Source organism: Scylla paramamosain, chromosome 4 (assembly GCF_035594125.1).
Source record: "Scylla paramamosain isolate STU-SP2022 chromosome 4, ASM3559412v1, whole genome shotgun sequence".
In the NCBI taxonomy this organism is placed as follows: Eukaryota; Metazoa; Arthropoda; class Malacostraca; order Decapoda; family Portunidae; genus Scylla; species Scylla paramamosain.
Genome location: NC_087154.1, coordinates 26,899,527 through 26,922,147, shown reverse-complemented (window position 1 = coordinate 26,922,147; position 22,621 = coordinate 26,899,527). Strand labels below are relative to the sequence as shown.

The 22,621-nt window shown below is 36.2% G+C and overlaps 1 protein-coding gene across 13 annotated transcripts in view; it reads left to right on the top strand.

Moving 5' to 3' along the window:
- The window catches only part of LOC135099926 (monocarboxylate transporter 1-like), a 77,793-nt gene that overhangs the window by 48,694 nt on the left and 6,478 nt on the right, over positions 1-22,621 (top strand). For 5 of the 13 annotated variants that reach the window (XM_064002625.1, XM_064002632.1, XM_064002628.1 and 2 more), the window contains exons 6-14: positions 90-257; positions 695-887; positions 4,342-4,550; positions 6,163-6,318; positions 7,090-7,273; positions 9,054-9,220; positions 9,811-10,033; positions 16,877-17,002; positions 18,048-18,173. In XM_064002625.1, the coding sequence (XP_063858695.1) occupies positions 90-257; positions 695-887; positions 4,342-4,550; positions 6,163-6,318; positions 7,090-7,273; positions 9,054-9,220; positions 9,811-10,033; positions 16,877-17,002; positions 18,048-18,173 (1,552 nt within the window). Of the gene's footprint in view, positions 1-89; positions 258-694; positions 888-4,341; positions 4,551-6,162; positions 6,319-7,089; positions 7,274-9,053; positions 9,221-9,810; positions 10,034-16,818; positions 17,003-18,047; positions 18,174-22,621 lie in introns of all 13 variants that reach the window. The other 8 variants (XM_064002626.1, XM_064002635.1, XM_064002633.1 and 5 more) reach the window with 4 other exon arrangements.

Sequence of the window (22,621 nt, the reverse complement as noted above, 5' to 3'; positions counted from 1 at the left end):
TTATTTTATGTTGAGCAAATTAAGGAATTCAAAGAGACATGTCAGAACACATTGAACATTAATTTGGTCCTCTTCATTTCTCATGGCAGTGGTTTGGGGCTCTCATGCGACCTTTAGAGGTGCCACGCATGAAGAAGAAGGACCTCCTTCAGCGTCTTGCAGAGGAGAAACGTGCAAACATGGAAGGTGGTTCCCTATGTGATTCCACTTACCTTACTTACACCCATCCAGATGGAAGTGTGGAACGAAGACCAAGGGTAAGTTTTCTCACTTCCTTTTTCACACTGATCCATCTTGGTGATAACTGTCTATTCATGAATGATTAGTAATGGCTGTTAGTACAATTATGATCTTTGATATTTGAGGGGTTATCTAGTATTTTATTTGGTTATTTTGCAAATGAGTTTGTCAGTGGTGTGATAGCTTTCCACAATATGCATTTGTCAATCTAGGAGAATACATCATTTCAGGCCTATTAAGAATTTGTTAGTACCATTTAGGTTTATGCTTAGGATACTGTAGTCTTTTTGGCCTACTGTAGTTGACTTGTCAAATGGTTTGTACTTGATCTCAAAAACATGGAGGTTGATGAATATCACAAACTAGTAATATTTATGTGATTCCCCTTACTTAGGAATAGGACAGTTATGTGAATAAAAAACAATATTACTAACTGCTAGCATTCTATCCTCAGAAAGGCATGAATCCTGATCCAGGTGTTCACTCTCATTTGAATCTATCTGGCTACCTCACACCAGTATCAACCAACTTGGCCTTGCCTACTATTCAGGAGACTCAAGGTAGCACTCCACCTGACAAAGAGTCTCCACTTGCAGCAGAGGCAGATCCACCAGCCACATCTGCTGTTGAGAGCAGCCATACCAATGGTTAGTCCATAATAATATTTTATACTATTCCAAGGAAAGAAAAGTAAATACAGTATAGGTCGATCATCACTAATCTGGCAATCACATATCTGGTCCATCATTAATTCAGCTCCATCACTAATCTGGCACTAATTTGGGCCAGCATAATTTCAAATTTCCTGGGTTGCTGCACCAACCTGTTGTTACTACTGTTTGTTGGCACAGCTGTACTTGCTGCATAATCACCTAGCATCACTTCTAAATACAGGAAAGCCATTCTGATTTGTTTTTCTCCATTTATTATTAAATATGTTTAGTTTCAGCTCCAGCCATGGCTCCAGTGAATAAAGAAAATGCTTCTCATTGTGTAAAGCACAAATACTATATATTATCCAAAGAAAATAAGATTAAACTTCTGAAAATACTCACCAGCCATGCATCTATGCAAAGTTTGTGTGCATTATACAGCATTGGCTCTTTGACAGTATATGACATAAAGAAATAGAAAGAAAAATTTGCTCAATTTCTCTACTATTAGTATTGGCCGTACAGATACTATCAGTGTTGGCCAGAAATGAAATATCAGTGTTGGTATCAACATAAAAAGTGGTATCAGTACACCCCCACTTATTAGTCAACTAATACTGATTTATGGGATATTTTAAAGCTAGGATGATGTGGTTAACTGTTGGGTTAAGTGTATTCAAACCTAATCTCTCTGTAATCTGGTAAAATCACTAGTCTGGCACCCTACAGGTTCCAGTGATGCCAGGTTAGTGATGATTGGCCAGTACAATGATAAAGATTGTGATGGCGCTATTTTTTAGACCTTTGCTTGTTTGACACTTAGGGCATAATGTATGTAGATGATTTCAGATAATTTACAGTAGGCACACACACACACACACACACACACACACACACACACACACACACACACACACACACACACACACACACACACACACACACACACACACACACACACAGATTGCTAACACCTTAAAAAATAGAGGAGAGAAGAAGGATCTCTCTCTCTCTCTCTCTCTCTCTCTCTCTCTCTCTCTCTCTCTCTCTCTCTCTCTCTCTCTCTCTCTCTCTCTCTCTCTCTCTCTCTCTCTCTCTCTCTCTCTCTCTCTCTCTCTCTCTCTCTCTCTCTCTCTCTCTCATTTCGCTTGCCAAACAAAGTCCCCAGCAGCACTAAGGCCACTTCCTAAGTGGCAAGCAACATACCACCAACAGCCTCATTCAGCTCTACCTCCCGATGCTGTGTCGTATTACTCACACCAACTACATCATCATAACTCACACTGGAAAGAGGGATTGGGCTAGCAATATATCATACAACCCCTACACCAAGAGAAACAACACTAGCCATAACACGAGGGAGAGGGCCCCCAGACAGGAGATCATCAGGCTTGCCGACCTGACCAATGCAGTTACAATTAACAAATGGGACCACACCTGGTCACAAAACAACTTGAACTGATCCTGAGTCAACCTGACTCCAAAATGGCCACACACCAGTCCACTACATGCTATTAGCACCCATGGCTCCTTGACTGCGGATGGCACAACAAAATGGAGCTCTAGATCTCTGTCCTCCTCTCTCTGCTGGCTACACATAATATTGTTATTATACACTTTTAACTCCACCCAACCCTCTACTTCCTTGTCGCCCACTCCTGCCTTGGCAAGTAATGGTGCAGCACCTACATGAAGGGCAGAACCCTTCTTAGGTACACTGTAGCAGCAGCTGTTAGCACAAATGGCTCACTGTGTGAGCAGACACCCACTGTATCTGGTCCCAGCAAGGTAGCAACCTGCTCCCTGCCTCCAGTACACTCCTCAGGGGAGGAAACTCCCATCCCCCCAGCAGAGTCAGAAGTTTCCCTGCCCTTGGCAGCAATCCCTAATGTACCAGATGCAACCACCTGGACTGAGAAAGAATGCCCACAGCTTCAACTCTTGGTGACAACTCTGCCTGAGCATCACCTCTGAGAGTCTCTGTAGGGTAAAGCAAGCTATCAAACAAACAGTCTAACTCCAACACTCAGCCTCATCCATGGCAACACTCTCACCAAAATCAGGTGCCTTCTGTGGTGGCTCTGCACTTCTTCAGTCAGCCCCAGCACACTGACTATATTTACTGAATGTATTGGAGTAGCTCAAGACAATACTGTCCAGATGAAAATACAAAGTTCATCATCAGTACAGGCATACAAACACAAATATACAAGTACATAAAGAGACAGAATTCATGGAACATAGCACAATTTGACATCACTTTGAAAGAATATCAAATAATCTAAATCTAAAGGGACATTTACAGGAGTGGCAACGTTAGCACAATTTGACATCACTTTGAAAGAATATCAAATAATCTAAATCTAAAGGGACATTTACAGGAGTGGCAGGAACGTTGGGCAGTCGTCATAAAGCTGGTGAGTTGCCATGTATGTTATAAAAAGTAGCACTTAACAACCACTGTATTGGTGTTATCTGTACATTTTCTTCACCGACACATACAAAAATTTAATCTGTCATTTGCTAACTGTTTCCTGTAAGGCTTTGACTGCATAGATTGTACACAAAAAATGATCACTTAATGACGCATGGCACCACTTGAATATGTAGTGAGCTGAGGAGGGAAAGAAGGAGGCAAAGGCCCACCCAGGGGAGCGGTTCCCACAACACACAAATTACACGTTAATTTCTCACAAATAAAGCAAAACACAGCATATGTGCATAGCGTATTTTCGACTTGGAATTACTTAAACTATCAAATCCCCAAGTATATACCTTAACTTGCGGGACATCCTGTATAAAAAAGGAAGAGTAAAAGGAACATGCTTAAATAACAAAGAAAATAGTGTTTTGTTAGAACTTCTGAAAGAATAAAACAAAGGTATTATCAGTAGAATGTATGAGTCAAAAGACTAGATGAATACAGACATGGAGAGAGGGCCACATAAGTGTACCTCAGGCTCTGTTAAATATTACATGTGTGTGTGTGTGTGTGTGTGTGTGTGTGTGTGTGTGTGTGTGTGTGTGTGTGTGTGTGTATTTACTTAGTTGTATTTACCTAGTTGTATTGTACAGGGCACGAGCCAAAGCTCATTTTATCCTATCTCCATAATCATATTTATCCAGTTCCTCTTTAAATATGTGTACACTGTTTGCCACAACCACCTCTTCCTTCAAATCATTCCAGATTTCAGTAGTTTGATACGGGAAGCTGTATTTCTTGATGTCACTCAAACGTCCACTCTTCTTTATTTTCTTCCCATGGCCTCTCTTCTGTCTCTCTCCCTCCTCCATCTGTGGTACCAAGTCTTTTCTGTCTACTCATGTGTGTGTGTGTGTGTGTGTGTGTGTGTTGCAGTACCAGTTTGCCATGAAAATAATGATCATTGAAATGCATATGCTTTACCATCTACATCTTTGTTCCTTTTTGATGAATTATTGTTTGCAGGTATGGAGAAACAGACCCTTCTTGGAAGTGGAGGAGAACCTCACCCACTTCCAGCAAGGGTTGCAGCTCTTGCCACAGCTGCCAAGATGCCACGAAACTGTTCCCAGCCTGCCATGAATCAAGGCTCCTTTAGTGTAATTCCTAAGAATGGATCTGTTCCTAACTTTGAAAGGAGATTATCTAAAGTGGAAATTGCCAGTACCATGAAGGTAGGTTGGTGGCCATGGTCATACAATATTCAAGATCTATTCCAAATGTATTTGTTTTGTGCTGAGGGACAGAAATATGTAGCTTAGTTTTGGTGATAGAATTTTTATGTCCTTATTCAGCTTTCACTAAACAAGAATCACCATAAAGATGGCTATTTATGAAGTGGCTTATTGTTAGATTAACCCTATATGTGTTTGCATGTTGGCCATTCATATACATAATGACATGTAAATGTGTTTTAATTTCTATGTATATATTCCTGCATTTTTTTTTATTTTTTTTATTTTTATGTTCATTATGGCAGGCAAGGGCACAAGGACATTTCATGTTTCTATATATCCTTGATGTTTTGTGCTATCTCCTTTCCACTCCCCAATACAAAGTAAACAGAAAATCTGAAAAAAAAACAAAAAACACAGAGGAACTCTACTCAGTTCAGAGGAGCTTCTTCAAGGAATTCATCCTTACAAGCATGCATGCAGAAAATGTTGTAAGAGAACAAACATCAAGGTCTATTCACATACATCAAGGTCGTATCAGTCCCACTGCCATTCTGACCTTCAGTGTTAGGGAAAAATTGTCATTAATTTGAATTTGCTTGAGACATTTGTATGTGCAGCACCAATTGGATTTAATCTTCCATGTCCAGTCCATGAATTTTATAATCATCAGTAATATTTTTGCTTGTCCCTGACATGGGATGGATGCATCCCTAAGATGTGTGAATGTTTGTCAGTCTTCACTGGATATACATTCAAGAAAGTCATCTGTCTTCATGTATAAAATTAAGAACAAAAACTATTTAACTTACAAAAAATCATGATATTTTCTATGATTTATCTTCACTTCATGCTGTTTCTCTTCCTTTTCATCCAAAATTCCATTTGATAATGTAGCATCTGGGCATTGATACCATCTTGAAAATCAACTGGTTCTTGGTAACTTGGACACATATGAGTAAGTGATATGTCAAATATCTCTGGAACAAATATGCATGAATAAACCTTTTGAATGTGAAACTCTGCTATATACCAAACCAGACCAAATAGCTGTCTCTTTCTTGATAGCTAAATGAAATAGTAAGGGAGTGCAGACCATGAATGTATAGCAAGGATATCAAAGTTTCATCTTTGCAAAAGTGGCACAAGTAACCAGAAAAGGAGAGGACATCTGTAACAAGAACTTGCATAATTATCAACAGGTTTTCATGACTCTCTGCTAAGAATGTTATTTTTACATTGAGAATCAATTGATTGCCTCTTATTTACTATCATATTTCAAGAAAAGAAGAGAATAAAAAGGCAACAACCCAAATTTATCAAAAAGTCCTGATGTATCTATAACTGCAAAGCTTAATTTTGCAAAACGCTTTAGGATTATTTGTTAATGATGTGCAGGAATTGTGACCAATGAGGTTTCAAATAAGTATTATTTCAATTAATTTACTGACCGACCTGAGAGCAATTACCCTTTTCTTTTTGTAGGACCAATGTTTTATTTTTGTAACTTTTGCAGATTCTAGTGGGGCACTTTTATCTGTATTCTTGTTTCATCACAGCTTATGGTATTTTCTTTTGCTGCCCCTATTCATCTAAGCTCTACCCTTGGCAGGTGGTACCAGCAACGCCAAAGGCCTCCTCTTCAAACCTACGAGCACTTGGATCACAAGAGATGAGACGAATGTCAGGAGGCTACGGAAGGGTCAACTCTAATAGCTCCTTCATGGATGCAGACTCTGTTATACTGAAAATGCGGCGATCATCCTCAGTTAGTATTTTTATAAAGTAATTTTACTTGACTCTGAATACCATCTTCCTTACTTTGGTTTGATTTCATATACACATCCATCAGACCAATGACAATTTAAACTTTTGGTATGTTAAGGTCCTTTATTGTGCATGAAAATTTCACCCAAAAGTAGGAAGAATGCTACATGGACTATTACACAAACTTGAAGATCTTACTTTTGTGTTTTATTAACATTTCTCTTGTGTTTTCAAAAGTAGAAAGATCTCTAATAGTAGAAACCACAACCATCCATCACCATCCCTTCTTATTTTTTGCCTTCCTACTAGATCTGTTTTATCAAATTATTTATTTTTATATGAAGTAACAGTTTTACTAACTTTTAACTCCTTTTAACTTTTAATTATTGGCTAAAAATATTTCTTGCAACTCTTGCAGCTTGTCCTTCTTTGTTCAGTCTAGATGGCACTATTGTTATTTTCTGTATTTTTAAGGTTCTGCTTAGACTTATAGTAAGAACTCAACCTTGGACAGTGCTGGAATTGTCTTCTCATCCCTCAATCTCTGATTTAAGTGTCTGTTATCATGATTCTGCCAAAATATATTTAGATTTCTTATTCATAGTGATGAGATCTCAGTCAATGGATAACCAAATCCATATGTAAGTAATCCATGCATATTTAAGTCTTGCTGCAATGGTGGAAGTCCTCTCTTATGTGAATCAAAATTATACTCAGTAAAGAAGTATTCCCATTCTTAGTTGAAATCATCTGGTGTTTTGTCTCATTACAGAGGTCTATGATGCTTCGTCCAATGTCACGTCAAGACATCTTTTACTCAGGAAGCATTGCCAACTTACGAGAGTTCAAGTCTCAAGCATCAATGCTGTCTTATCGAGAGTCAGCACTCAACTTGCAGGGAACTGGGGCGTCCAGAGCAGTCCTGGATGCCCTAGATGGACCTGATGACTCAGAAGGTGGGTTTATTTATGTAGGTATTGTCCCTCATGACCCCTTTCATATCCTTAGTCCATCCACATACAAAAGCCACTCAGGAAGTCTGGTGATCAACTTGCAGGCAAGTTATTTGTAACTTTTATTTAATACAACAGGGAATTACCATAATTCAGATTAATTTTCTAAATTATCACTAGTAATCATAAGCAAAGTCAACCTTTTCAAATAAATGAACCTTTTGATTTTAGTTAATAATCCTAGGTATATTGTTAGTTCATACCATACTGCTCTTGAAAAATTTATCTATCAGTGTAGTGCTTCGCTTCTTCCCATTCCCCAAGCCTTTCACACTTTACTTCCTCTGCTGCTACTGTAATCATCATACCTTTACATTTCATACCTCTGTAACTCTCCCCCTAGCTTTTCTGGCTCTTGCTTAGTTTCCTTTAATATTTCTTTCTGTATGCCAGCTGTTCATCCTTTCACTATCTAACACTATTCTCAGTTCTCTTCTGCAGTCATTTGTACCTTACTCTCATCTATCCCTTATTTTCATATCAACTACTACAGCAGAGTGATGTAATCTTTCAAACATCCCTCTCACTACCTTGACATCCAACACATTTTTCCTCAATCTCTCATCCACCGCTACATAGTCAACCATATTCATCTTCCCTCCATTTCCACCTCTCCTTTTCCATTTGAGTCTATGAACCATTGTGTGTTAGAAGAAAGTGTTCACTAGGAACTACCCCCTTTCTACACACATGTCCAGCAGGTGCCCCTTATTCTATTCTCATTTATTCTGTCTACTTTCCATTTTCTTACTAAAGTTACTATCTCTTGGCTTCCAACTTTCCATTCACATTTCCCACCAAAACTACCCTTCTCCCCTTCCCAATATTTCTAAAGGCTCTCATTTAACTCATTCCAAAATCTCGTCTCTTCACTCCATTTTGCATTTCCTGCATTTACTGATCCATGCATACCTTACTATCCCCTCCTTCACTGCCTGCACTATCCTTGATCTACACCACCTATGTTCCTCTGTGTCTGTCTGTATGCTCTTCCATATGGTTGAAGATATTATGGATGCACATCCTTCTTTTCCTTTTGCTTTACTTTTCTCATCCATACCACACTATATCACTCTCCCATTCTAGTCCCTGCCTCACTTTCAGTCCCATTCATGCCATCTCTCATTCAGGATCCATTTATATGTTTTTCATGGAGGATATGTTGAGAAATCATACTAACCACTCAGTAAGTCATTGCCATTCTTCAAACATTCAACTGCACATCAATCCAAACCTGCAGCCTTACCGATTTTAATCTCATGAAACATATATTGAGAAATTTTACTAACTACTCAGCAACTGTCACACTGCCACACCTTAAATATTCAACAGCACATCCATCCAGATCTGCACCTTTGCCAGCATTGATTCTATCCTTTATCTTCTACACCTTTCTTCATCAGCAAGAACTCTTTAAATATTCCTTATATATCAGTTCCTTGTTCCATTGCTTTTGCAGCAATTGTAGGCCCTCAGTCTTCTCATACATTCAGCAGTCCCTAAAAAATGCTCAGACCATCTTATTGTACAGTATGTGTTGCATTCATCATCCTGTCATTATATTGACTTCTTGTTGAAACATATTATGTACATTATTATTTATTTTTTTCCATACTCCCCCCCAAAAAAAGGCTTGTGAATTTTTGTTTGAATATTGAAAAAAAAAAAAGATTTGCTCTGATTACTTGCCATACTTATACTGAAAGACATTTTTCTTCACCAGAGACCTGCTCATGCCTACCAGAATCAATCAGAGGAACCCTGAGTCAGATGATGGATTTTTCCCTTCTCAAGAATCCAATCTTTCTTCTTATTGGAGTGGCCAACCTCTTTGGAATGCTGGGCTTCTACACTCCATTTGTGTACCTCCCATCTGCAGCCATAGAGAAGGTTCCTCCCTTCAGCAGACATACAGTTGCTGCTTAACTCAGCCATGCTACATAGCAGATAGGAGAGACTATCAAAATAAAAACAGGAAAATTTTATCATACACAAATCTTGTCTAATCTTTTCAATTCTACAAGCCCTTTCTTTAAATTTTCTCATAACAGAAGTCTCCATGTTTACTGTTTGTACATTTCACTCTTGTAATATCTATGTCTCTCAATGACTATTTATCAGTTCTTGCAAGTATACACTTTGACCTCCCGTTTTATACAACTGCCTTCCTTCTCTTTTATTTATGGCACTCATCCCACTTTGGTACATTCTTGAAATTTTTTCTTCCCATTCTCTGCTATTTAGGTCAGACTAACAATTATTATGCAACTTCAAAGAGAACCATGCAAGTGAGAGCCAGGAGTTGGATACCAAGAAATTGTGAAACCTTAAACTGAACTTCACTTAATACAAATTTATATATTAAAACAATTTACAGTATAAGAAAGTTTAATTGCAATATTTCTAATTTGTGGTATATGAAACAATACCAGAAAGCAACTTCTTGATTTTCATAATTTTGCATCTTCTTCTCTTTACAGGGTGTGGATCCAGAATATGCCACTTTTCTCATCTCCCTCATTGGCATCACCAATACAATTGGTCGTGTGTTGTCTGGCATCATAGCAGACTTACCATGTGTGAGTCCATTGTGGATCAACAACATTTGTATCATCATGTCAGGAGTCTGTGTCTTCCTCACTCCATTTGCCAGTTCCTACAGCTCCTTTGTGGTCCTCTCCCTCTTCTTTGGATTCTTTGTCTGTGAGTAATTTTATATTTTTAATGGCTTTTTAATAACTTATTAATAACAAACTAAGAAACATAAGCAAAACATTATTTACTGATATAGAGAGAAAAGAGTGCAATATAGGTAACAACAAATTTGTAGTTGCATGCTTTTATGGAAAAATTATAGAGGACCACAAAAATGAAATTAATCTTTATACAACTGCACAAAACTAAATGCATGAATTCATGAAAAGGGGAGTTGTTTAGTACTCCCTTTTGAAGGAGTGCAAGTCCTAATCCTCAATAATGTAAGGTGTTGATAAATTTGTTCTTTCATTATGAAGATGAAATAGAGATGAATGAGTTGGATGTTTTGTGCAAGAGAGCTACAGGAAAGATTCAGAGGAATGTAGATACCAAGTTCAGAAGAATTATTCCAGAAAGTAGTGATCTAAGATAGCAAAAGAAGCAGCATTACAGTGAGCCTTTTGGAAAAAAGAAGACACTTCAAAATCAATAACAAATAGCCCCTGACTTTATTGTGGTAGTCCTAATGGACCTCTTATGACCATCCTATACTACACTCATCATAAGTGGCATACTCTGCAGGGTTAGATAAGGCACCATAAACAATAATGGCTTCTTGAGGCAGTGTATGTTGGCTAAAACCATTCATATATATATATATATATATATATATATATATATATATATATATATATATATATATATATATATATATATATATATATATATATATATATATATATATATATATATATATATATATATATATATATATATATATTTATTTATTTATTTATTTATTTATTCATTTATATGTGTAAGGGTAAACAAATAATTAGCTGTCAACACAGTTTATTTCTAAGCATCCTGCACCACCATCATGGTGTCATGAGGCCCACCAGTGTGTGATTTACCAGAAGGAGAGGGTGTCCCTTTTAGTGTCTTCTTATGATTGTTTTAAACAGACATTCCTGCATTTTTTTTTTTCAGTTCCATTCTATAATATGCTTGGAAATTAGGAGCCACCCTTAGATATTACCTACAGGATAGTTGCACCAAAGAATGCAGGATGCCAGATGAAAGAGGTAGCTGATTTGGCTGCCAGCAATGTTGGTTCAGTCTAACATTGGGTCTTCAGGTACCATTCAGTTGATGGCAATACCAATTGGACCCACCAGCCTAATTCTGGAAGACAAAGGAAGATGTCTCTGTATGTAGAGAATAAAAAAGTTAATTTCTAACTCCCTCTTAGTAATGTTCTTTGAACAAGGAGAAATTATCTTTGGTTTGCTAGAGTGAGGTTTGTGAGTTGATGTGACAATGCTTATTTGAGCATGGAACTTGGCAATCCAATGATGGTGAACTGATCAATACCTAAGAAGAAAGTTTAGGGCATGAAATAATGTGGTTTAAATCAATGCAAAGTCCTACTTTATTTAGGACAGGCTGAATGTAAACACATCAGTAGTCAATAAACCTGAACTAAAAAGTGATGAATTCTCAGAAATTGTGTTGGATATTATATAAATCACTATCTCATGATATCTCATGAGGAGTTGGTCATTGGAGCACACAAACTAATGGACCTTCAAACAGTTTCACCATTTTATGTGATAGTGAAGTGAATTTGTTTGACATTTCATTTCAAATGTCCATTTAAGGATTAAAAAAAACTGCTGGAGTTTAATTTTAAATGATGGAGTCATTATCTCAAATATATTTTATTTTCATACATTTAAAGAACTTCCCCTGCAGAAGTCATGTATTTTTTATTTATTTATTTATTTATTTTATTTTATTTTATTTTATTTTTATTTATTTTTATTTTTTTAGTGTGTGTGTGTGTGTGTGTGTGTGTGTGTGTGTGTGTGTGTGTGTGTGTGTGTGTGTGTGTGTGTGTGTGTGTGTGTGTGTGTGTGTGTTTATTTAGTTGTGATTACCTATTTGTGTCATGCGGGAAAGGAGCTATGTTTGTACTGTCCTGCCTGTGTATCTATTATCATCTAACTTGGCCTTGAAATTATGAATAGTTTTTGCATTCACCACATCCTTTTTTAGACAGTTCATGTATCAACTACTCTTTGCATAAAACTATTCTTTTTGATATCTCTTCTACAGATTTCTTTTTTCAGTTTCTTTCTGTGTCCTCTGTGTTTTGTGTTCTGTGTGTGTGTGTGTGTGTGTGTGTGTGTGTGTGTGTGTTCATCTGTATGTGCTCTTGGCTGAACTCTTTAATAAGAGAAGAAGAAAAAGAAAATGCAAAGATAATTAATGTGTAGCATATAATTATGGGTAGGTGTTTTGATAATAGAACAACAGTTTCATACTTTGTTCTCTATCCTACATGATGTTTTTTAACCTTTAATCTTCATTGTATTCAGTGTTTTCTTGATGGTTATCTGCCTTAATGTCAGAAAGCTGACAGTGAGGATGAGTTGCAAATATGGAGATAAAAACTCACTCAGGTTCTGATGGTGGTAGGAGAATCACACATTACAGGAAGCAGTCTCCAGCTTAAGTTAATTGGGGATGATTGTTGCATGATTTAATCAAAAGAATTTCACTGTAATAATGAAGGCACCTTTAGAATTGTCACCTTGAGCTTAAGCCAACACGAGTATATTTTGGTTCCATCACTGGTTGGGTAAATGAACTATACTTAACTATATTCATCTTTTATTTAATTCTTATGTATAAATGGTATGAGTGTATAATGTGCTTGTAAGTGTTGAATGAATAGACAAGTTAATTGTTTTTAGACAGCCGATTGATCTGATGTGTGGTGTTGCTGAGACATGAAGAGAAACATCCTCACCCTCATCTCATATATATCCCTCTATTAATGTTTGGCTACCACAGCAAAAAAGTTGTCTTGCCATCTGATTGTCTGATGCTTGATTTCATCAGACTAAAGTTGGTATCTCCTTTCCTTGTTCTAACTTCTCTCTAGCTTAGCACTCCCCTTGGAGAGCTATAATCCACTTTCTATATCCCTTTTCTTCAGCTGATGATTAATCCATTACTTTGTCTCCTAGAACAAACTTGACTGACATGAAACAGTGTTCAAGAAGCCTCACTAATCAGTCACTTTGGTGTAGATGCTATGCTTATTTCAAATGACTTGCAGATGAATGATGTAGATAACATTTGTCTTGACTTGTTTTTTGGTTTATCATGCATGACTGCAGTTGCATGAGCCTCCATTTTTTAGTAAGCTTAGATATATGATAGTCATAATTTTAGGAGGGATTCATTACATAAAGTGGATGCCATCCCTAACCTTAGACCATGGCCAGGGTTTGAACCTGAGGACCCATTAGCCCCCATGCACACATGGTACCACTGTGACAAGGCAGCCCCTTATTAAGTACACAGTCCAGTTATATAATAAACAGTAGCAACTTGGTGTAATGATTATAATGCCTGTCTTGTAAATGAGAGATTCAAGGTTTAAATTAGTTGCTATCTAGGAGGAACAGAAAGCCAATCTATCTATGGATGTGATATGGTATGTGTGTGTGTGCGTGCGTGTGTGTGTGTGTGTGTATAGTTGTACTTTAGAGTGATCAAAATTTCAAGAATCCCATGCAATTCTTTGAGCCTCCTCTTACCTTTTACCATCAAACTGTATCAGTGGACTTTTACTCTGTGTGTATGGAAACAGGCTCTTCTGAGTTGTTTTTGCTCCTATATTAACATTACAAAATAGACCAAAATACAGAATCTTGCAATGCACAAATTTCTAATGTCATCCAAAACCCCAATTAGCTTCACTAGAGGTAAATGTGCTTATATGCTATGAATAGGTATGAGAAACATTTAAGAGATCTAAACTTATATATATATATATATATATTATATATATATATATATATATATATATATATATATATATATATATATATATATATATATATATATATATATATATATATATATATATATATGCCAGTCCTATAAAATGCCAGTCCTATAAAAGGGTCAAAGCAGTAGTCCAAAATTGATGAATAAGTGTCTTGAAACCTCCCTCTTCAAGAAATTCAAGTCATAGGAGGGTGGAAATACAGAAGTAGGCAGGGAGTTCCAGAGTTTACCAGAGAAAAGGATTGAAGGATTGAGAATACTGGTTAACTCTTGCATTAGAGAGGTGGACAGAATAGGGGTGAGAGAAAGAAGAAAGTGTTGTGCAGCGAGGCCGCGGGAGGAGGGGAGACATGCAGTTAGCAAGATCAGAAGAGCAGTTAGCATGAAAATAGCGGTAGAAGACAGCTAGAGATGCAACATTGCGGCGGTGAGAGAGAGGCTGAAGACAGTCAGTTAGAGGAGAGTTGATGAGACAAAAAGCTTTTGATTCCACCCTGTCTAGAAGAGCAGTATGAGTGGAACCCCCCCCCCAGACATGTGAAGCATACTCCATACATGGACGGATAAGGCCCTTGTACAGAGTTAGCAGCTAGGGGGGGTGAGAAAAACTGGCAGAGACAGGAAGCACAAACTCGATTGATATACATGCCAAGACAGAGATGGGCAGGTAGGACTGAGCATTTGGTAACCTCTTGGCAGAGAAATCTGAAATAGGGATTTTCACCCCATTTAAACACTATTAGGATTTGGAATCTAAGGACAAAATTGTTTTTATTGATCTGTGTTTTTGTAGTTGGATGAATAGTGTTTCCACTCATGATATACAAGGAATTGTAATGATTCAATATACATTTTATATGATGAAAGCCTGCTTGCAATGGAAAAGTAATGTGATGCAAATGACATAGCATAATTTCACTCAGTAGTACTTGTACTTTATTTTTATGCTTTGTCCATTCTATACTTTGAACATAAGTATATTGTATATGACCTGACAGCATTTCTCCATTTGTATTTTTTTAGTAATGGATTTTTCAAAGTATTTCGGTCATACAATTTCTTAGGTCTAGAAAAATTTGGTGATGCGTGTGGATATAAATATGTATATAAATTAATACCAGTGGATTGTGAATGAGATGGGCATGTGACATTATCATGCATTATGCCCCATTTGTTCTTTGTTTGTTTTATATGAAGGACATCAATATGAACTTTGGATTTAAAAGTACCATATGTTGAATTAAAATATGAGTATAATAAATAGCATGGAAATTAAAGATCAAAATTTACATAAATATTGATGCCTTATGGTGTGCTCTCCCTGAAAAACATAATAAATATTATAGAAATTAAAGGTCACAATTTACATAAGCATTGATGCCTTATGGTGTGTTCTCCCTGAAGCTGCACCCAGTCATTACCTGAAGCATGGTTTGATTGCTTCTGTTTTAGAATACTAGTTACCTTATACCCTGTTTCATTGTTATTCTGAGCATCTTGTTCTAACAGAAACATAAATTCATCTTCAAAGCTAAGGCCATAAAGTAGTTCATATGATGTTTTATTTCTTTAAGTCTATGCATAAATTCAGGTCTAGAGCTCATAGCTTGCACAGATAATGAGAGATTGGTTATGACAGTACAAAGTTTCAATACTGTGACAAAATATATCTGAACATGGTGACAGAAATGGCATAAAAAGGAATGGAGAAGGAAGCACATAGCTGGAGAATTGGATGTTGGTGAAAATAAATTAATGGATAACATTTTCAAGTATGTTACTGTATTATGTAGAACTTTCCTGTATGTCAACATCTATATTGCTATATTGCTAGCATATACATAATAGATAACCAATAGATAATCAGTTTTTTTTACTTTAACCAAAGTACAGTAATCCCTTACTATATCAGATCATTTGGCAGAACCCCAATGTAATATATCATTAATTCAGATTAGTCCAGTGGCAGAAAAGATGACTCTGCCTCCAACCATATACCATACCCTAACTCAATAAAACATGAAACATGTTTATTCATCATAACAGTTTATATATCATTGTATTGCTGAATAATGGATTATGCTCAGTAATATACATACATATATGGTGTTGAAATTGAAGGGCTAACTTCTTTGAATATGGAAAGGTATAGAGCTATGCATTGAACTAAGCAGTGCATGACACAGAATCCAACGACTTTCACTCCCCTAAGTTGCACTTTCTTTGGTTTAGGCAAAATATATCCAAGTGCAATGGATGATGAGGAGGGGAGGTGTATGTAAGGGGATAGCTGTGAGGACATTAGGAAGAAAGGTTGTGAGTTAGGGAAGTGTGTTGCTGGTGTTATCAGCTTTTTTCCTCTCTCAGTACAGTACCAGGCACATTGTCTTGGGCTACCACGCCTAGCTCTGCCCTGTACATGTGGCTGAATGCCCATCCTATTATAAACCAGATCTTATTCAGTTTATGAGAAGCTAAAAGAGTCTGCATGATATAGCCAATAATGCAATATGTAAATGTCTAATATAGTGAGGATTTACTGTAATATTAACTTATTGTTTTCTCTAAGATCACCATCTTGATATTTTCAGTGATGAAATAACTTACATTGTGCTGTTTCTGAATATGGTGAAAACTCCATTTCTTGTTAAATGAATTCTACACTGTTTTAGCCTTGAACATTGTGTGACTCCAGATATTGCAAAACAGATTATGTCCAGTTGCAGTTGTGGTGTGTGGACATATCATAACTAAATATTGGTATGATTTTTTTTTTTTTTTTTGCCTGCCATACATTGCATGAAATAACATTATTAACTTTTTGGCATGTAAATATTATTGGTCATTGATGCTATGAAACTATATTTTAATAAGAAAAAATTACAATAGAGTGAATGAAAATATGGCGCAAAATATCCTCTTCATAGTATCTGTCACTGAGCTGTGTCAGCACAACCTGCCTTCACTCTATGGTTGTTCCTGCAGCTCCGTTCATCGCCCTCACCTCCATCATCATTGTGGACCTGCTCAGCCTCAGACAACTCACGAATGCCTTTGGTCTTCTGTGTATCTTCCGTGGAATAGCTGGGATCTTGGGTCCTCCTGTGTCAGGTACCCAAGCCCTGCCCTGCTCACCGTACCTTTACTTTAGTGACTGCTTCCTGCCACTGTAGTGGAGATGCTTGTGATGGTTTTGGAAGTGGTTGTAATGGGAAGTAATTCAGTGGTGGTGGTAAAGGTGATGGTGATGGTAGTGTTGAGTGTACTGTGGTGCTACTGTTCCAATGGTTGGTGTTTGAAGCTCAGACTTGTTGAATTTTTTATTCACACTCCCTTCTTCCTCAACTATGTGTGTGCCTGACCAGACAAATGACCTTCGACTTCTTAGTATAAGAATGCATGATCAATTTTTTTTTGCAGCGCAGCTCCAGCAGCTTTCATCTCATTGATGCTCACACAGAATTCACCTTAAGCATGACCTCAATGACTTTTGTTGCATTATAAACTGCATAAAGGTTTGCTTAAGGTGGAAAAATACAGCACCAAAAATTAATGATGTAGCTTCTTCTTCACAGGTGAAGGACACTAATGTTTCTTGTCTCTATTTTTGCACTAGAAGTGGATTCACATGCTGGGAAATGCCTGTAAAGTAGCATCACATGCTTACGCTAACTAAAGTTTTGTTAGATATTTTAGTCGGGGCAGTATTTCTCTCTCTCTCTCTCTCTCTCTCTCTCTCTCTCTCTCTCTCTCTCTCTCTCTCTCTCTCTCTCTCTCTCTCTCTCTCTCTCTCTCTCTCTCTCTCTCTCTCTCTCTCTCTCTCTCCCATAAACAGCACTAACAAGAAAATTTGCACCACCAAGAAGGGTTCCTTAAGCAGCAGCCTCAATAAGAGGCATCTGCTTGCCTTGACAACTATCCTCAGCCACAGTACTACTGCAGAATTCACAAGGGCAATCTAATGTTTCTGATTATAAGCATAATATTTTGAAAATTTATAACATAAAAACCTAATGATTCAGAATTCTTGACAAATATTAGACATTACTTAGATAAATCTTTTCAGAAACATTTGAGTGCTCATAACACAAAGTGGCCACATGGTAAGTAATAAGAATTATTAATTGGTACTAATGTCATAGGGGCTTCCTTACAGCTGCCTACATCTCCCTCTCGTCAATCATCTTGGTTCAACTTCTGGGACTGTCGCAGCTTACCAATGCCTTTGGGCTACTGATCTTGTTCCGAGGGTCAGCCTCCATGGTGGGGGCACCTATCTCAGGTAAGTCGTCCCTTCTTTTCTGAAAAAAAGAAAAAAAACATTAAAATAGGAAAGAAAGCCATTCTTCACAAAATTTCATTGGTGCATAGTACCGTATGATAAGGTGAGTAGCTCAGGTTTCCATTGGTACCCACCACTATCTCACTACAAGATCAAGGTCTTTTCCCAAATGTTTCCATTTTGTTATATGTTTTAATTATTTACTTATTTTATATATATATTTTTTTATAAATATTTTAATTTGGATTCCTGTCATGTTCCATGTAGGGCATAGGCTTGGTTTCCTTCCCCTTGCTATTGTGTCTGTTTATCTTTCCACTGAGCATAGTTTAATTGATTCTGATTCTTATTTCTTGGAAACTCTCCTTCAAGAGGGTGGCTGAAGCAGAAGTTTCCACTTATTGCTGTTCATGCACCTCATCTTTGTACGCTTTCAAACACTCATCCATTTTAAGGGAGGTAAACCTTTTTACATATACAACATTTTATTCTGCACTTATTCATTAATTGTGTCATCTCTCTCATCCCATTCTTTTCAGGTACCCAAACATTTCACTATCACATTTTCATGGTTCATTTGATTTTCTTTCATGATATGTCTAGTTTTCCATATACAGTTTCCATCCATGTTGTTCTTCCAAATGCCTTTCAAATTACTTATTTTTACTTCTTAGATATATCAGCCTTTGACCATTCTTAATTTTAATTTCTTAGATTTATCAATCTTTGGATTTTACTCATGTTCAGTCTCTCTTTTACATAATGGTTTTCAAGTAATATTTTAAAGGGTTGAATTTGCTTTATTTTTATATTATTTATTTATTCATTCATTCATTTATCATTTCTTTTTTTTTCTGTCCTGTCTTATCATACTGCCCATCAGTATTGCTATTTTTCTTCAGTACAAAGATGTCTCCTGTTTTGTTTCCTCTTAGTGTTTTAATGTCTTTCTGTATTATGCAGAATGTTGTCCTGTGCAATCCTTTTCTTTTGAATAACTGAATTTATGACTGAAGGCTTTTTAAGCACCAAGTGTCTGATCCATAGATTCTACTGCATATGTTTATTTCTTTTGATCATGATTTATGTGTTGGTTTTGCTTTATCATACTGCCTGAGGCAGATATAAAAGATGTTTGAATATCCATGTTCATATTAAGATGGTGTTATTATTATTATTTTTTTTTTTCCAAGAAAAGTCTAGGTTGTAGATGTGGAACTTTTACCACATAATAAACCAACATGAAAATACTTATCTTAGCTAATAAGTCATACTGCTGCATTTAAATTTGAAACTTTACATAAAAAAATTAAGTATGGTAAAAATTTGTGTCTTTTCAAAGAAAATTCAGTTTTTGTATTTATTTGTTGAATATTAACATGATCTTTTATTGTTTTTAGCTCATTTTATAATAAATTTAATACACATAATGAAATCTATAAAGTCTGTGATATAACAATATATGAGTTTCATATGAAAACATTTGAAAATATATTTCAGTATTGTATTTTATAGGGAAAGATATTGAAAACTCATCATTAAGCCCTTCAGATTAAATTTACTGAGGAAAAAAGTTTGGAGTGCATTAGCTCACTGATCATCGCTAATCTCAGTTCAGTAATGTAGAAACTTATCAGTAAATGAAAATTGACAAATGGAAGGCACCCTTCTCTAGCCATCAAGTCACTCAAGCTGTAAGTTCTGTGTATGTATGCTAAATCTAAGACATGCATATTTTTACAGTCCAAGTGAGTGACAGGTGACAGTGACACATTCAGATGAGAGATAGCAATGAAATATCATCTAATTTGTGTCATGGTTCAAGTAAGTGACACATTGGTGACACATTACCCAGTCAGTGTTGTAGTTCAAGTGAGTGGCAGGTGGTGGTCAGGCATCATCTAATGAGTACTGCAGTTTAAGAGAGTGACTGCCAGTAGTGACATTACCCAATCAGTGCCAGTGTTCTAACATGACAGCTACTCACTGGATAGAAATTGACAAGTATTCCTCCAAAGCCATGGAATCTCCATTTGGTTGGTTTCACAGCTTTTGCTGTTAGTCATCAAACTTAGGACTCTTTCTACATAGAATTGAAAATCCTGAAAAAAGGGATGACTATTATATAATAATTTCCCTTTAATTTTCTGTAGCCTATCCAAAAAAAAAAAAAAAGCCTGCTTCAGTGATAAAAAAATAGACAATTTTCTTCTGACCTTTGCTGTTAGCTGACAAAATCTGGGAGAAAACTACAGTATAACTATTGCCTGTTGATTTATTTATTTAACTATTTATTTCTTTATTTTAACAAATCTCTAATCTCTGCCACCTGGCCCCTTTAAAGAAGGCAGCAAGCAGAAATATGTATAAACAAATATCCATGTCTTATTCCTAATGGAATGGGTCACTAGATGTAACAGGTGTTGGTTCTGTGTCTTCTTGAGATGAATGCATTAATTTAAGGTCTGTAGTGTGTGGGGATCTTCTATACTCAGTCTTTGCACCAATCAGTGGATAGCACACTTTTCTCACTTCCTACACAAATGCAGATGCATGGAGGTGCCTCAGCTTCAAAAACTTTAGAAACTACAATAGTAAAGGTACTGCCTCTAAAACATTTGTGACAGTCAAGTATGGCTGAATACACATTGTTGATCATTGGCACACAAGCATCTTTTAGAGCCCAAACAGAATAATGGACATTAGCATAAAGAAACAAATTTTTTAGTCAGTTTATGAATAATTATGCTGTCCTGCCTTGCATCAGTGTGTTGTGGTTGAAAAGGCTGATCATCCTAGTTCCTTTTCCTTATAGAATTTATGCCTAGGGATGCAAAGATTTTTTTTTTTTTATGATGATGAATAGGATGTAGAGTGGTTTTGAAACCCATTTTTCACAGAAAAAGAGTGTCTTCAGAAAAATATTGTATATATATATATATATATATATATATATATATATATATATATATATATATATATATATATATATATATATATATATATATATATATATATATATATGTGTATATATATATACTAAACATATTTCATGAAATAGACAGGGAAATTACATACCTATATATAATTGTGTATGTATCTGGTTGGTATGTTTTTTCTCAGCATTTTATTTCTGCTCTTCATTGTTGTATAATCTGTTTTCCCTTGTCTTTTTGCACAATCCATTAGGTGCATTTGTTTCTCATTGTATCTCCCAAAACATCAATGCACTTGTTCCTTGCATTGGTGTTTCAGAGCTTTTCATTTTGTTTTTTCTCAAGATTTCTCTCCCTTCATAATTGTTCTGAAATAATTCTGAGTTCTTGCTCTACTTACTCCTTATGGCACCTTTCTTGTTTTGTCCTAGGCAAATCTGAGATATTGTTAACTGTCTCTTTTGACTGTATTTTCATTGCTTTGTGGGACAGTGGTTTTTTAACTTTTAGCAATTTCAGTTCTTTCTATATTTATTTTATTTATGTGTACGGATCTTCTAACCTTCTTTTATCTCCTCTCATACTGTTTAGTTCTCTAAATTCAATGAGAGGGCTTGATTCTGTCCTGCATTAGCTTCTACCTCTTTGTCTTCTGTTCTTCCCTAATATCTATTATTCTTTCATTCTTTCAGACAGGTTGCTGTTGTATCCAGTTTAATATTACTTCCTGTAAAACTTATACTGCAACTGTTTTTTTTTCTCTTCTACTAGCAAATTAAATGTTTTGTGTCAAGCTTTTGTCTAGATATTGTTATATTGTTATTTATCCAGCTCAGCTTCCTCATGACCACTTGTTACCTGTTTTGTTAATTTGCAAAAGATATGCATCATGATATTTGATGAATATGTTCCCATGGAAGTTGAATTAGCAGCGTGCAAACTGGAGACAACAAATGATAATGGTATGTTCTTGTACAATAGGATCACTGATTTCTTTTCAAGTACTGCTTCAAATCATTGCATCCATTCAACTTGACGACTGACATTGATATGTTGTGTGTGTCTATGTGTGACTGTGTGTCTGTATGTTTTTGTTCCTTTAATAATTTAATTGCTAGCCAAAAAAAGTCAGGATGTGATTCTCATGTGTATGATTTATTTTTATTTATCTATTTTTTTTACGTGAAACAAGAAGGACTTCTCTTTGAATTTTGATTAACTGACGTAATTAATTGACTCCAAACTTTCTTTGATGCTGGTATACACACATTAGCAGATTCGAGTTAAGAAAATATAATACTGTACCTATTCCACTGTCTGCCCACACACACATGCACACTATGTGGAGATTGAGCAGTTGAACCATAGATCCTTTTCCTCATGTCACAATTAGATAAATGCACACACACACACACACACACACACACACACACACACACACACACACACACACACACACACACACACACACACACACACACACACACACACACACACACACACAGAAAGGAT